Here is a 16,829-nt window from a genome sequence, read left to right as displayed (position 1 = left end):
AATAAAGTTGATTGATTGACTGATTGATTAATGTGTACAATACTTTAAATTAGCAATAGCTGTTGTCAGAGAAGATCTGAAAAAAGAAGCTAATTCCTCCATGAGAAATGAAGGTTTGTGTTTTAAATGACTTTCTCATAGCAGTTATTAGCGTGCATGTAAAGCACTTAGCATATGAACACCTGGAACAGCATGAACATTAAGATGTCAGTGGGTAAAACTGCACTGAAAAAGCACAGGAAATGATGTACAAATGGACAAATAATACTGAGGGAGATAAATAAGCCATTTCAGACACATTTGCATAAAAGCCTTCTGGTGAAATTTTGACAATAGGCTTACAATAAGAGGTGTGATGTCAACGTCGGTATTCTTCATGAGGAGTTCCCGTATCTGCTCACACTCAAGACCCTCCTGTGTCACGTACTTGGACAGTGACCCTTGGGGCTTGCCGTACTTGCAGGGCATGATGGATGTGAGGTCAGGACCGCTGGCGTACAGGTAAAACGCCTCCGCAGTGTCAATTCTGGAGCCTAAAACGAGCAAAAACCAGGTTACTTATTTTTTCCTGAACTCCCAGTATGCATTTTTAACTTAGGTAGAAAGATATACAGGTAGATAGGCAAATACAACTGTCTAATCCTGTATATTGTTGTATTTGTGCATATAAACTAAATGAATAAATATTCTTCAATGTGTTATTTCATGAAAACATGCCAGGATTAACTTAACATTTCCAAGCTAATACATATCATAAGTCTTAGTTAATACTAATTTCAACATTTACTAATACATTTTTAAACTTAAAAGTTATATGTTAACATTAGCCAATGCAATATTTTATTTCTATTATCTAACATAATTTTTTTTGATATATTGCTCACAGTTACTCATGTTAGTTATTATATTATCTAATGTTAACAAATGAGACCTTATTGTAAACTGTAATTCAAAAAATATATGAATATCACAAAATAAAACAAACTGACCTGTTAAATTTTAAGCTTTGTCGGCCAAATCTAAGCCTTAACTAGAAGATACAAGAAATTAAAATCAGAGATAGATGTGTTTAAAACACATGCGGTGACCTAACGGTTGGGAACGGCTGGACTGGAGCCATTCATGACCTATTAGTAGCAACAGAACTGCTATTCTGTTAGAAAAGGCTTGTTGTGTGGAGAGAATGTGGAGAATGTGTGGCTCCTGCACGGAAACTACCAGCAGCAGGAAGATCCCGCGTTACCAACAACATCGCAGACTTTCAAAGTGCCAGCGAATAATCTTTCCAACAGCGCACAGTGTTATCACTTATATACTATTATAGTAACATTTGTTAATGCATTAGGCGCTAACACAAATCAACAATGAGCAATACATTTACTGCAGCATTTATTCATCTTTGTCAGTGCTAGTTGATAAAAAACGCAATTGGTCATAATTTATTTATTTATGTTAGTTAAAAGTGCTTAAACTAATGTTAACTGATACAGATAACAGATTTGATTTAAAAATGTATTAGTTAATGCTGAATACTTTAAGTATTTATTAATCTAGTAAATGCAAACTAATGTTAATAAATGGATATTTATCGTAAAACGTCAATGTTTTATTATTATTTTGAATTACATTTTATATTTCCAATTTTAATTGTAATTCTTTCTTTTTTTCAATGTTGAAATGTGCTTGTCATTTTTATTAATATTATTAATATTTTTATATGTATTTCCAGTTTTAGTTATAGTTGATCCTTTAGTTCCAAACACTCCACAACAAGAAATAAAATAAAAAAATCTACATAGAACCGCTTTTTTGGAAGGAGAAGGACTGGTTTCATACCATTAAAGAGCATCAGCGTGCCCATATCCCAGCATGCACTTGGGCTGGACTGCTCCTCTGAGGGGTGCTGACAGTGTCCAAGCATACAGTAGGTCTTATTACTGTCCGATGACAAGCTGGACTTCCTGGGCAGAGTGAAATCTAGCGCGACGTCACACTTCCTGTATGTGGCACAGGAAGGGGATGCAAACGGTGAAGGGTAAAAATCTCGTAGGTGACCTATTTGATCTCAAAAAGGTGAATTCTCTAGAACATTTCTAAAGGTGAATGAGGAGTTTGCATCTATGTAAAACAGAGTAGCTTTTTCTGAAAGAATAACAAACGAAAGTCTGCATGTCATATTTGTCTGAAATAACAATTTAAATCATCCCCCAACCAATTGCAATCCCGGACTGACCTAATGCCGCACACCCATAGGGTCAGCTGCCCGTGAACGCTCTTCTTGCCCTCGGGCTGCTGTGTGTACGTGAGAGCCAAGTGTTGCCATCTGCCAGCTGTCAGCACGCCGTCTCCAGACTCCGCCTGTGCAAGCAGACCCGCCTTCATCTCATCGTTGGGATCAATGCAGGTCCTGAATTCACAAATAAAAAATCACTTTTGAAACGTAGCACTGATGACTCTTATGCGGCACTAAATACAGGTGCAAACGGGGTCTAAAACATTTTGATCTGTCCACTTTTGACCACTTCCAGAGTAGGGCTATCAACGAATATTATAAATTCGTATAATAGTTTTTAAAAAACGATTTTCGAAGGTAAAAATTAATATTTGGATAAAATAAAATAAAAGCGGAAAAAATGCCCACTGCTTTGCTCATGGACACGCTCATGTGGTTCAGGGACAGGTCACAGGAGTCGCACTATCAGGCACAGTATCAATGCTGAAAATTGACTCGTCTTGCAGTGAAGATGGCAGAAAGTGCAGAGCCCAACTCGACCACAGCAGAGAAAGCGATTTTAACCCTTCAAAATCTTAAAAGCCATGCCTGGAAGTACTTTAGATTTTGGTCGGTAGGAGGTAAAATTGTTGAGCCACGAGATAAAGTTGCATGCAAGCTACAGGTCCGAGAAGAGGTGACCGGACCCTGAGGAAGATTGTGGAGAAGGACCGATTCCAGACCTTGGAGGACCTGCAGAAGCAGTGGACTGAGTCTGGAGGAGAAACATCCAGAGCCTCCGTGCACAGGCGTGAGCAGGAAATGGGCTACAGGTGCCGCATTCCCCAGGTCAAGACACTTTTGGGCTACAGAGAAGCAGCACTGGACTGTTGCTCTGGACTTTTTCGGATGAAAGCAAATTTTGCATGTCATTCGAAAATAAAGGTGCCAGAGTCTGGAGGAAGACTGGGGAGAAGGAAATGCCAAAATGCCTGAAGTCCAGTGTCAAGTCCCCACAGTCAGTGATGGTCTGGGGTGCCATGTCAGCTGCTGGTGTTGGTCCACTGTGTTTTATCAAGGGCAGGGTCAATGCAGCTCGCTATCAGGAGATTTTGGAGCACTTCTTGCTTCCATCTGCTGAAAAGCTTTATGGAGATGAAGATTTGGTTTTTCAGCACGACCTGGCACCTGCTCACAGTGCCAAAACCACTGGTAAATGGTTTACTGACCATGGTATTACTGTGCTCATCTCTCCTGACCTGAACCCCATAGAGAATCTGTGGGATATTGTGAAGAGAAAGTTGAGAGACACAAGACCCGACACTCTGGATGAGCTTAAGGCCGCTATCGAAGCATCCTGGGCCTCCAGAACACCTCAGCAGCGCCACAGGCTGATCGCCTCCATGCCACGCCGCACTGAAGCAGTCATTAAGGATTCCCCACCAAGGATTGCGTGCAGAACTGAACATAATTATTTGAAGGTTTACTTTTATTGTATTAAAAACACTTTTCTTTTATTGGTCGGATGAAATATGCTAATTTTTTTGAGACAGGAATTTTGGGTTTTCATGAGCTGTATGCCAAAATCATCAGTATTAAAACAATAAAAGACCTGAAATATTTCAGTCGGAGTGCAATGAATCTAAAATATATGAAAGTTTAATTTTTATCATTACATTATGGAAAATAATGAACTTTATCTCAATATGCAAATTTTTTGAGGAGCTGTATGTAAGATACAATTAGTGAGATACCTCATTTTATTTAACATTGAACAGAAACATTACTAAAGTGTAGGCTACTGTACTGACTGAAGAGATATTGCATGGATAAAGGATAAATGCACTGCTTTCACTGGTCTGACTGTTTCATGTCAAGGAAAAGCTCCATGTTTAGCACAGCAGAGCTCGCTCGAAGCGTTCAATATGCTGTAAAACTTCAATTAATATTAATAATATTTGTTTCAATCACTGAATGAAGCCTGCTATATTTGGGGAGTCGCGACCCTAAATTTCTTGCACAAAACTCTTGATCAGGACTCAAAGTTTGTTCATTTAAACCGCTATGCGCAGAGTGCGTGAGGTCTGCGGTCTCGGCCATTAGTTGATGTACTTGTTTTTGTGTAAGTAATACGTTGTCTAAACTTAGACTACCTATATAAGTAGTTATGTCTCTTTGTATTAATTTGTCCTGTTATTGACAAAATGCAACCAGATGTTCGAATAGTTCAAATATTTTTGTTTTTTTAGAGTGAATATTAAATTTATATTCATTTAGTCCATTCACACTGTCATTTTTAACAGTTTTTAAACAAAATGCCATGATGTATTGTATATATGTGTGTGTGTGTGTGTGTGTGGATGTGCTTGTGACTCTTTAGCTCTGCCCACTTTACTCCACGTTTTCTTACTCCCCGTTTCTCCAAGTCTTTTATAAATCTGATAAACTAAAGACTCTTTGGGAGATATGAAGGATCAACACTACTCTATAGATACTCAATATTAACACGAGACTGTAGAAACTGTGTTTGTTATGAGCCCTTTTTGATCATTTCATTCATTCCCATTTTTGCTAGCACCATGCTTTACCGCTTGAATAAGAATATTTATATCAGAATGGAGAAACTGAATGCTAGTTTGAAGTGGATTATTTAGGATCTACTGCCCTCCAGAAACACCACGGGCACTCACTTTTGAGGAGGCTATTCGAAGGGACAAAAACATGGTGTAACTTTAAAGTTTTTGTCATGTGTGTTTTGTTTCATCACCTGAAGGTAAAGGATCCGTTGGAGATGTTTACCCACACCTGAAGCATCAGTGCCTTCGAGCCCATGGAAAGGACATGGAGGAGATCTCTGTCTGCCTGCTGGTCCGTCGTGACATTTGTGGGAGACACTTCCTCTTCTGGAACACACAGCCCAACAAACTTATCAAGCCTTCTTAGAGAGGGGTGGGATATTACTACAAAACATTTTCGGTAACATAATTACAGGTGAAATTAAATAAAAAAAATACTAGAGAAAACGTAAACAATAAAAAAATAAAATGAACTAAAAATGAACTTTAAACAAAGTCCAATAGAAGAGAGTGCATCCTAGAGAAAAGTGTCAAGTCAAGGCGCTCTATGGTCTAGGGTCTGTAATAGTCCATCAAAGAAAGACTATGGCACTCTTTCAAATTAAAAAGCCTTTATTATCAGATAGCTACATACAACATCTAAAAGCTCTCCAACGGGTTTCGGCCCGTGCCTTCCTCAGGGAGAGCAATGCAAACTCAGGGCTTTGAGTTTTTATTTTGGTCATTCAAAAGTTTCCCTTGATAAACTGAAACTGAAGTACTAAATGACATTAAATTAACAAAAAATTAGGGTTGTCACGGTACCAAAATGTCAGTAGTCAGTACCAACACCAGTAAAATTTTGTGGTTTTCGGTCCAGTTGGAACTACCAGCACTGCAGAAATACTGGCACTGAGATAATTTAATGAAATTGTCTTGATTATTTCGGAAATTAGAAAGTGCATTTACAGTTCCCAGCATGCGACTGGATAAGGAAAAAATAATCTAGAATGATCTTCTTACCCTTTTTAGAAAAGCCGTCCTCCTCCTTCCCCGCTCGTACCCACAGTGAGGCGCTGAGGCCATTGGCCATGTGAGGCCAGCAGTTCTGTCCCACTAAGGGCAGGTGGAACGGTGCGGTGTGCCAGGGAGACGTGCGTAGATGAACAGGCCTGCTCATGTCTGCTTCACCACGGCCTGGGGGTAATTTACCCCTCAAAAGAGCGTTTACCCCACCCTTAACCACAGCCGCCCCATGAGGCCTCATCCCAGGGGAGGAGCTCACGCCAGGGACCCCTGCGCCAGGGATCATGGGAAAGGACATGAAGTACAGGGGCTCTGTGTCCGAGTTAGCCTCCACAATCTGGAGCACGCCTTTCAACAAGATCTTCTACAGATAATGAAAGCAAATAAAGATTTCTGTTAAATTACGTTCTTGAAAAAAAATTTTTATCATTGGTTCCACAAAAAATGAACGTTATTTTACTGTAAACTTCAGGACTCAAAACCTCTTCCCAGTCCAAATTATATAATATATATAATTATAACACATATTCACTATTAACAACGACTTTTGCCTTAATAAACTCCTAATTTAATAGTTATTAAGGTAGTTTTTGTAGCGTTTAAGTTTAGGTATTGGGTAGGATTAAGGGATGTAGAATAAGGTCATGCAGAATAAGGCATTAATATGTGCTTTATAAGTTCTAATAAACAGACAATATCCTAGTAATATGCATGCTAATAAGCAACTAGTTAATATTTAATAACTGAACCTTAAAATTAAGTGTTACCAAAGTTCCCAACGTCAAACCAAGAAGCTGAAATGTATTTTTATTTTTTATTATTTTATTATTATTTTTAGCAACATCTCTGATCATTTCAGTGTAATTTGAAAAATTTGAACAATCCATGCTGACATATTGCAACACATTGACAGGTTTCATGAAATGAACACACTGATGAGCCCGTCCCAGTTGCCTGGTACAGTAAGAGTGTACTAAGACTGTCATAAGTCCTGAGGAAGAGACTCTGACTCCCCGTAGACCTTAATTAACACGGTGGTGGGAAAAGCGCATTTATCATAACTAAAAAAATTCAGTATGTTATGTTGGGGTTTGGGGCAGCTGTGGCCAGAGTGTTTGACTTATAACCTGAAGGTCGCGGGTTGGAGTCTCAGTACAGGCAGGGTAAGTTGTGGGTAACTCTCATTACCCACAACTTACACTGAGCGCTGCAGAAAAAAAAGTCTACTAGCTACTTAATTAATTTAATTCATAAAAACAACCATTTTAATAAATAAATAAAAATTAATCTATAAAAATGTTTTCTCCCCACAAATTCTGTGTTGTGTGTTTTTTGGTAACCAAATTAAGACATAAAACATTAATTTGTTTAATCATATTAAATTAAACAGACTTTATTGTCAAACAATTAACTTAGTGTTAGTATTATTATTATATTGACACGTATCTAAATTCTACTGTACAGCAGTAATTTATTGCTCAAGTTTGTCAACCAAACTTATATTTTGATGGGAAGATCTTTGAGTTTCTGTACGTTTATAATATGACGGTAGTTTTTCTCAAATGAAACGGTAGAATGCTCATGAAGTGACTCTCAGAGCGGCTATGGAGATAAAGTTCATGAATTCAAGTTCATGTATTTTGTGGTTTAATATTCACAGACTCTAGTCTATATCACCAGATGCGTTCTCAGGAACTGAAATTTGTCACAGATCGATTTAATGTGAATCGGTACTCAGTAGTGCCGATGTAATTCGGTTGGTGCCTTTAAAAGGACAAAGTTTGGTACCCAACCCTAGTGCTCAATACTCAATACTGCTGTGTGTGTGTGTGTGTGTGTGTGTGTGTGTGTGTGTGTGTGTGTGTGTGTGTGTGTGTGTGTGTGTGTGTGTGTGTGTGTGTGTGTGTGTGTGTGTGTGTGTGTGTGTGTGTGTGTGTGTGTGCACTTGGATGGCTGAAATGCAGAGCACAGATTCAGAGTATGGGACTCCTGGGCCTTCATTTATCTATGATGCTTACACACAGATTTGTGTGTAAGAACAGTTTCACGCAAAGTGTGGGATATACCAACTTGTAGTTAAACATAGAAATGTGTGTAAATATAAGCACAGCTCTGAGCATGCTTACGCAGAGTCTAGTGGTAGAATAGTGACACTACACATAAGTAGCATTCAAGAGTGACACAGTTTGCATTGAGCAATCCACATATGTCCTGTGTTTATAATAAACACTTAATTTATCATTTTTGTAGTTTTAAACAATGCGTATTGGTGTCAAACCCTATAAAACAGGGCTATTCAAATCTTACACTGGAGGGCCAATGCGGTGCAGAGTTTAGCTCCAACACTAGTCAAACACACCTGAACATGCTAATCAATGTCTTCAGGATCATTAGAAAATCACAGGTGAGTGTGTTTGATCAGGGTTGGAGCTAAACTCTGCACCGCATTGGCCCTCCAGGGTAAGATTTGAATAGCCCTGCTATAAAAGATGGCTGTGACAAATGTTGGATGGAATTATTTTCTTGGCCCCAACCTACATCCAGTTCTTGAAATCCTCAACAAGCCCAAATAAAATGGGGCTTTGCTATCGTCAGATTCCCAAACATAATTGGAGCCATAGACTGCACCCACACCACCATAACAGCACCATCAACCAACGGATTTAAAGGGGTACTTCTGCACTGGGAAGATTTTTGTGTATTTAAACTGGGTCATTAATAGTAGAAATGTGAAAATCTTTTTGAATTTGGTGCCATCTAGACTGAGAAAGGACAGAAAATGTATTTTTGTCTCATGGGGATGAAAGACAACAACTCCCAGAATGCACTTCTTCGCCGCTCTATGAGGCCACTCCCAAAGCCACGGCTACTGGATCACTTGCCCACCGCGGCACAACCAACACCATTGTTTTGATTTTCATAGTAATGATAATTTCGTTCAGTTAGAAAACAAACACTACAATTAAAAACTGAACATGTGTGTTCAATATAATGTGAGTGAGCCGAGCGAGTGTCATGGCACAAACGCAGCAGGAGTCAGATTACATTCATCAGGAGAGCTGAGGTAAGCGCGTGCGCGACAGTCGTTCACAGCGCGTGATCAGTCCGGAGCGTTTTCAGTTAATTTCTTTGGAAGCTTAACTTTCATAGGAATGCATTTGAAAAGTTGAAACACTCACTTTGCTCCGCACTGTTTACATGAATGCCCGCAGCTGCCCGAGCCGAGCGCTGTGAGTGTGATCTCCCACCCCCCATGGAGCGGTTGAAAACGTGTGGAAATAGCTCCTCTACTGACTGTAGTCTTTAGCCTCTGGCCAAAAAAATAATCGAGCAGATTATTTAGCAGAAATAATCGAGCAAAAATAATCAATCAGATGACGCAAAATGACAATATTTGCATATTCAGAGGATTTTTTTCCAGAAATAAAATACATACATCTCTCATGTCAGGGGGATATGAGGGGGGAAAGTATGATAATTTGAATGTACTATCGGGTTTCTACTGATACAAAGGCATATGCTAAATCGCTGAAGTAACCCTTTAAAGATTTTAAATTTGTTGTTGTCAAACGTCATTGCGCGACTCATTTTGTGTTCATGAAGTTCCTCTTCTTTGCCATTATTGTGGTGCGAAAAAAATATAATCACATGATTTTTAAAGGGAAGTTTTGTCACCATATATGGTTCATTGGTGGCGTTTCCGAATGCTAATGACGTGAACGAGCATGGTGTTCTTGCACATGCGGGATTTATCAAGAACGATTGCTTACTCGTGTGCGTAAGAACTGTGCGCGCACATATGATAAATACAGATTTTCTTGTCCTTAGGCACAGTCTAAATTTCAATCATAGGACAAAATATAGAACCTTTTCTATGCACTGTTAATAAATCTTTATATCTAGATTTTCTATGCCAGATTTAAGCAACGTTTAGAGATGCAACTTCTCAGATGTTTTTTTTAGCATGTGCTAATTGTCCAAAATTAACAACTGTCTACACAACAAAAGCAGGATGCTCCAATAACAGTCGATGTTTACACTTCAAGCTTACAATACTGCCTCCCTCACAGTGCAGACACAGGAAAAAACAGATGTCAGATTATACAAAGCTTCATTATAACTAGTCATTTGTCTGTCTGACAGCCCACTGACTAGTCGATTTTGAAGAAGTGTAGTTTTGCACGTCCTTAGGACACAATGTGTTCTGCATCTTTAAACTACAGTATGTGGAAATCACATAATTAGGGCTGTGAGGCAATAGGAAGAGGTGCTCAGATGTAAAGGACAATCAAAAAAGAAGGGACATAATAAAAAGTGTCGACAAAGAGCAAGATAATTGACAGCATTGACAAACCAAAGACTGGCTTTACTAAAAGCATATTCTGCATCATCATGTCCACTTTCTGACACTGTGTTAAAAATAAACCTGTTTACAGGATGTTTGATCTCACTGATCACATTTGCATCGTGTGGTTTCAAAGCTTTTTTGAAAAGGTTTTGATACAGAGTTGTGTAGGGCCTCATTTAAATGCTTATTGAGGTTACACTTACAGTGGGCGGAGTCTTCTCCAGGAAGAGGCGGGTCAACAGGGCGAGTTCCTCCGAGGTGATACGGTCAGACACCATGGCAACGAGCAGCTCCATCAGCATTATCTGGCACTCTGAAAGGGAACAACAGGCCATAGAGCAATTATAATAATGTTTCAGATTAGCATGATTACTATCAAATATGAGTCTAACAAAAACCTACTAAGAACATGCCCAGGTCACACAGTAGTGATGTCCAGAGGGGATGTTTGTTTGCTTAAACTATCAAAATATGAGCAAAATATTTTATATAATTTAAATATAAGGCAAGAACAAAACACTAATCTTGGTTAAGGTATTTAACTGCAAAATGATTTGGCCAAAAAAGCCAAACTACAGCTACAGGTTTAATTTGACTAAAAATACAAATGCATAGACAAACAAAAAGAGCACAAAATAAAGCATTATTATTATTATTTTTGCATGTGTTCATAATTTCTTGACAGCCTGGCCAAAAATTATATCTGCACTAGGGGTGTAACGGTTCACAAACTTCACGGTTCGGTTCGATACGATACACTGGTGTCACGGTTCGGTTCGGTACGGTTCGGTATGTTTTAGATAAAGCAAAAAGAAAAAAATGGCAGATAAATTACCTTTTTTTATTATTTTTTTATTAAAACTAACAAAGTATGATTTTTTTTTTTTTACATTGAACAATGATGGAGCTATACTTTACCCATCTTCTATGTAGTTACAGGAATAAGACATTAGCTCTTTACATTAGCGTGTGCGGTGCGTGATGCGTTGCGTGTGCGTTGCAGGAGCCCCACACCCTGTAGTGCTTTCACATATGCTGCGTTTGCAGTCCGCAACTGATCCGCTGTTGCATACCACAAACAAAGCATTTATTCATTATTTTTTATTTAAAATCCAAAAGTTTTTACTGAACATGCCTCGTCAGAATTCCAATTCTCTTTGTTTACTCTTTCATAGAAGTCAGGTATAGAAGTCAAATGTAGCCTACTACATTTAAACAACATTTTATTAAATTCATTTATTCATATTTATATACTTTAGATTTAGCTCACACAAGTGGCAAAACATTTAAACATAGTTTATAGCCTTAAATCACAAACATTTTAAATTAGAAACTTACAATAGTATATTCAAAAACAGCTCTCGTCATCTATTGAAGATTTAAAGACTCTCGTCTTTTCTTTCGTTTTTAAACCCTTTTAAAAGAAATCCTGCAGGTCAAAAAGAACTTTGCTTTTCACCTCCAAGAAAGTACGAGTGCTCTCCATTATGGCACTTTTTTTTTAACCTAAATGTCAGGTAAGGTGTCGTTTTGTTGGTTTACTTGAGAAAAAAAAGCCATGTGTTGACTTTGAAACAAGAGTATATTTTAGATGATATGCATCTGTGGTGAAATTACTAGATTTTCGCGTCAGTACATGTTTATTTTAATGCGAACAATGTTCTATCACTTTAATGCAGCAACGCAACGCAGCAAAAAATAGACTCGGTACGAAAACGATCCGTGCACTGCTGCAGACGCAGCGCACCTGGAACGGACTGACGGACAGCGGGTGCAGTGTGAAAGCTGTCATCCGTTAACATGGGTACAGAAAAAAATACGCACCGCACACGCACTGCAGACGAGTATGTGTGAAACGGGCGTTAGGTCTCATATCCGCGGCTATAAATGGACCACTCGCCGCGGTGACGTCTTTTGCCATTTGAATAAGTTGGAAATGTCTTTCTAAATGCTGCGGGGATAGTTTGTGGGATAGTTTGCGGCTGTTTCTCCTTTTTATCGTCTTGTTGTCGGCGTAAATGAGTTGATTGACATGACATTAATTATTCCCGCTGGTGTACCATCAGCAAATGCGACATACCGTTGTTTTTTAATCCATCACTCTTGCCAACACCATCATAGCTTACAAAGAATCCAAAGATCACCCCAAAGAAACCATGCCTTCACCCAAACACCATGCAATAACCGTTGGTTATTGGAGGATCTTCTATTTCTGGTTTGTTAAACGCAATAGCCATTTTGCCACGAGCATTCAGCGCGTAGCCTACTGATTAAGCGAGCACCTGACTGAGCAGCCTAAAACATATTTGGTGTGTTTTTTTTTCTTTCACTTCGGCGGTGTCAGGGGCATTGCCTGTTATGTCGTTTTGGTTATTGGGCTATCTTGTTGAACGCATATTATTATATTTCACACACTTTTTTTATTTTCCAAATCTAATTAATTAGTCCAAGAACCGTTCGGTACATAATGCGTACCACGTACCGAACCGAAAGCCTCGTACCGAACGGTTCAATACGAATACGCGTATCGTTACACCCCTAATCTGCACTATTTGGCATGTTTCATGGCGTTATTACCACAAATAAAAAAAAATCTCCAAGCAAAACTAAGCAGTATGCTTACAAAATATTATATATACGTATTAGGGATCGGAATCAGTCGATAAAAGCTTAAAATATAAAATAATCGGCATCGGCTCCACAGCAGCAGAAGCTCCTCCAGGTCCTAGAACCTGTTCTCATTCATATATATATATATATATATATATATATATATATATATATATATATATATATATATATATATATATGTGTGTGTGTGTGTGTGTTTTGTTGTAAATTATTTATATATCATTTAGTGTTTGTTATGCTTCATTAATGGAGATTATGATGAATTTTTAATGAACATTATCATTGATAAAAATGTATTTTAGCAATGTCAAACCCATTAGGAGAATAATGGAAATAATAAGAATTATGACTAAACTATTAATCATTTATTTAATTTTTTTAAATTATTTGGCAAAAAAACTATCAACAACTACAGGTTTTTTTTTGCTATGCAAAAAAAAATTCCATAGAAAAACATAAAGCTGACAGGATATAGCAAATATTGACTGCAACTTAATCAGTTATTAATATTTCATTAGTTCTCTCTTGTTTGTGCATGTGTTCATAATTTCTTTAAAATGACAGCCTGGCCTAAAATGTCCATTCTTGTTTTGTTTGTTTGTTTTTCTAAAAACATTACATATATTTATTTATTGATTGATTTGATGTTAACTTTTCATTAATGGTGATTATGATAAATATGAAATGAATATCATCATGGATACAATGTATTTTAGTAATGACATTTCGAGAATAATGAAAATTATGATTAACCTCAAAAATATGAAATTTAAAAATGGTAATTGTGAGAAATATATATTAAAATAAATAGACACCTGTATAGGAATCATCTGATTGGCTGAGAATGTTCTGAAATCCAGTGAGAATGGCCTTCACACCACCCTGACGAGAGAAAAACAGCGTGAAGGATCACATTTCTTTATTAATACAGTAAAGATTATTTCATTTAGCTATTCGACCACATCAATATTTTGATTGAGTTTCAAAAATCATTATTGGCAATGCGATAAAGTGAAAATAAATGAATAAATGTTGTAAAGATTTCTTGTAAAGATAACATAGCCCTTAATCCTTAAGATCTGTCAAAAAATGCCGCTGCAAAGCTCGTTTTCAATCTCCAATTGCTAAAAGGTTTGTAAAAGGTCATCTTGTTCCTGCTACGTAGGTTCGTAGGTGTTGTCTTTGGTTTCAAGTATACTCTTTCAACTGGTACAAAAACTTTCTACCAACCAAAGGTAAGTTACTTAGACAAAAGCAGAAGGTCTTCTGGAATAAGATCTGTCACTGTGTAACATCAATATCTCGCATACATAAATAAATCAGTCTGGCATCAGATAAAAGTCTGACCTGCTGGTAGAGCAGCGCTGCATTGCTGTGGTGGCCTTTCACGGCTCCTAACAGGCTCTGCAACACGTGGCCCAAAACCTCCAGGTCTGGAGAGCCACTGGCTAACAGCTGCAGCTCCATCAGGCAGATCTCCGGGAACAGCAGACGGCCGCTGACGGAGCCCTGAGGCACTCCTGCCATTCCCAATGCACATTCCCCCAATGGGACTCCAGCCTCCACCTTTACCCCTGTCACAGCAAACAAAAACAGAACACTGAATACAAACAACACAGTGATAATAAAAGAATAATTGGTGGTGCAAACAGAATGGCTGAAGCACAAGTGCTGTATGTACCGGCGGCGGTGGCTCACAGCTCTAGCCCAGTGAAGATGAATTAAGCTGATGGAGGTGCCATGCACCGGAGAACCCGCATGATTTAGCTGTGAACTACACCCTGCAGCTCCTACGCAAGCTCTGGGTGCTCTTTATTAATGAAGTTCTGCCTCAAACACACACACACACGCACACAGAGCACTCCCTCACAGACATTCTCACACACATACATAGACAGATATATAGACAGACAGAAAGAACGATAGACAGAAAGATAGATAGAAAAATGATAGAATGATTGATAGAATAAAGACAGAAAGTTTGACATAGACAGTTTCATAGAGAGAGATAAAACGATATATAGACAGAATGATAAATCGAATTATATAGACCAACAGATAGAGATAGAACAGTATGAACACACATGTCTGATAGATAGAACGACAGATAGAGATAGAATGTAGTATGCTATTATTATTATTACTACTGTAATTACTAGATGGAAAAAAGGATAATAATAGATTGGATGGATGGATGGATGGATGGATGGATGGATAGATAGATATATAGATGTCTAAAAGAGGTCTTCTTTAACAGAAAAGATTTATGAGAAGCTGAATCTGAACTCTATTACCTACACCTGATACAGTTCACTTCCCAGTCTCTCACACACACACACACACACACACGTCTGGTTCACTATCTTTGTAGGGACTCTCTATAGACGTAATGGTTTTTATACCGTACAAACTGTCCATTCTATCTACACTGCCCCTGCCCCTAAACCTACCCATCACACACACACACACACACACACACACACACACACACACACACACACACACACACACACACACACACACACACACACACACACACACACACACACACACACACACACACACACACACACACACACACACACAGCAGTCTCAAACTCACACAGTTCAAGCTTTGCCTTCCATTCTGTTCTTCATAAATTCGATCAACTACAGACTGAAGGTGAGTGAACTTATTCAATCATGCAAGATCGGTCAAACGCTGCAGTCACAAGACACAGCTCAGCGCGGCGGACTTACATCACAGCCGAACGAAACAATGAAACCATTCTCAGGGCGAGAGCCAGAAACACTACATGTGACTGAGGAACAGGATCACATCCCGCTTGACCAGACGTTCCCTCAGCCTACCTGATGCTGACCAGCTGAGACCGGCTAATGCATTCACCAACACATTCCTCCTGCTATCAGTGATTAGGACTAACGGGAATGATAACTATGTAACTTCAACATTACAAGCCTTTTAAGGGTTATTAGTTCATACAAAAATGAAAATTTATTTCATTAATTCCTCACCCTCATGTCGCTGGACACCCGTCAGACCTTCGTTCATCTTCACACACATATGAAGATATTAGTGTTGAAATCCGATGGCTCAGAAAGGCCTTCATTGACACCAATGTCATTTCCTCTCTCAAGACCCATAAAGGCACTAAAGACGTCGTTACAAAGCCCATCTCACTACAGCGGCTCTACAATCATTTTATGAAGAGACCAGAATAGTGTTGGTGCGCAAAAAAATGAAATAACGACTTTTATAGTGATGGGCCGATTTTAAAACAAAGCTTCGAACTGTTATGAATCAGTGAATTGATTCATGATTCGGATCGCCAAAGTCACATGGGCTGCGTCCGAAACCTGGAAAATGCTGCCTTCAGAGGACACATTTCAAGGCAGGAAGGCATCGAGGCACGTCCGAATCTAATATTAGCTTCACTTCCTGTCTCCTGAGATACCTTCATCTGATCGATTTTTGAAGTCAGCATACATGTATCCTTCACTGCCTTTGGTATCCCACAATCCTGTGCTTTCCATTCAGTGACAGTTGAGCTGGGAAAATAAGATGGCGTCCGAAAGTTGCGTTTGCTGGTCAGTTTGTGTATTAATGTATGTTTTTAACCAATAACTTCCTCTTCTAATGTCATTTCTAGCGAGAAATAACTAATGAAGTAATTAAATATGTGTTTAGTTCTCACCAAAGCTCTCTCTATTTTGCTGTCGATCATTAAACTGCTACACTGCCTCAGAAGTCTGTCCGAAATCGTTTCGTGAGGTGCCTTCATGTCAAATGATGCCTTACAAGCCATTGCCTGATAAGGCAGCGAGGCAACCAGGGCCGGCGCTCCGCACACGCACATCACGCACTGCGCGTAGGGCACCAAGTGCTTGGGGGGGGGGCACCAAAAAATCTGGGTCGTGAAAAAATCATCACAATAGGCTAGCCTACTAGTATAAATAACACATAAAATATTTCTAAAAGCATGTTAATATACAAATGCAATACAAAAGTAATATAGGCTGTTATGAAGGACTGTCATGTGTACATAATAATGTACTA

At 38.7% G+C, this 16,829-nt stretch overlaps 1 protein-coding gene across 4 annotated transcripts in view; it reads right to left on the bottom strand.

The window, feature by feature from the left end:
* The window catches only part of lyst (lysosomal trafficking regulator), a 133,127-nt gene that overhangs the window by 61,879 nt on the left and 54,419 nt on the right, over positions 1-16,829 (bottom strand). For all 4 annotated transcript variants that reach the window (XM_067422034.1, XM_067422035.1, XM_067422037.1 and 1 more), the window contains 8 exons: positions 14,120-14,346; positions 13,588-13,654; positions 10,345-10,454; positions 5,791-6,157; positions 4,980-5,115; positions 2,234-2,407; positions 1,837-1,997; positions 343-533 (listed from right to left, as the gene is read on the bottom strand). In XM_067422034.1, the coding sequence (XP_067278135.1) occupies positions 343-533; positions 1,837-1,997; positions 2,234-2,407; positions 4,980-5,115; positions 5,791-6,157; positions 10,345-10,454; positions 13,588-13,654; positions 14,120-14,346 (1,433 nt within the window). The remainder of the gene's footprint in view (positions 1-342; positions 534-1,836; positions 1,998-2,233; positions 2,408-4,979; positions 5,116-5,790; positions 6,158-10,344; positions 10,455-13,587; positions 13,655-14,119; positions 14,347-16,829) is intronic.

The sequence above is a fragment of the Pseudorasbora parva genome, chromosome 17, assembly GCF_024679245.1.
Source record: "Pseudorasbora parva isolate DD20220531a chromosome 17, ASM2467924v1, whole genome shotgun sequence".
Classification (NCBI taxonomy): Eukaryota; Metazoa; Chordata; class Actinopteri; order Cypriniformes; family Gobionidae; genus Pseudorasbora; species Pseudorasbora parva.
This window is presented reverse-complemented; position numbering and strand designations above follow the sequence as displayed.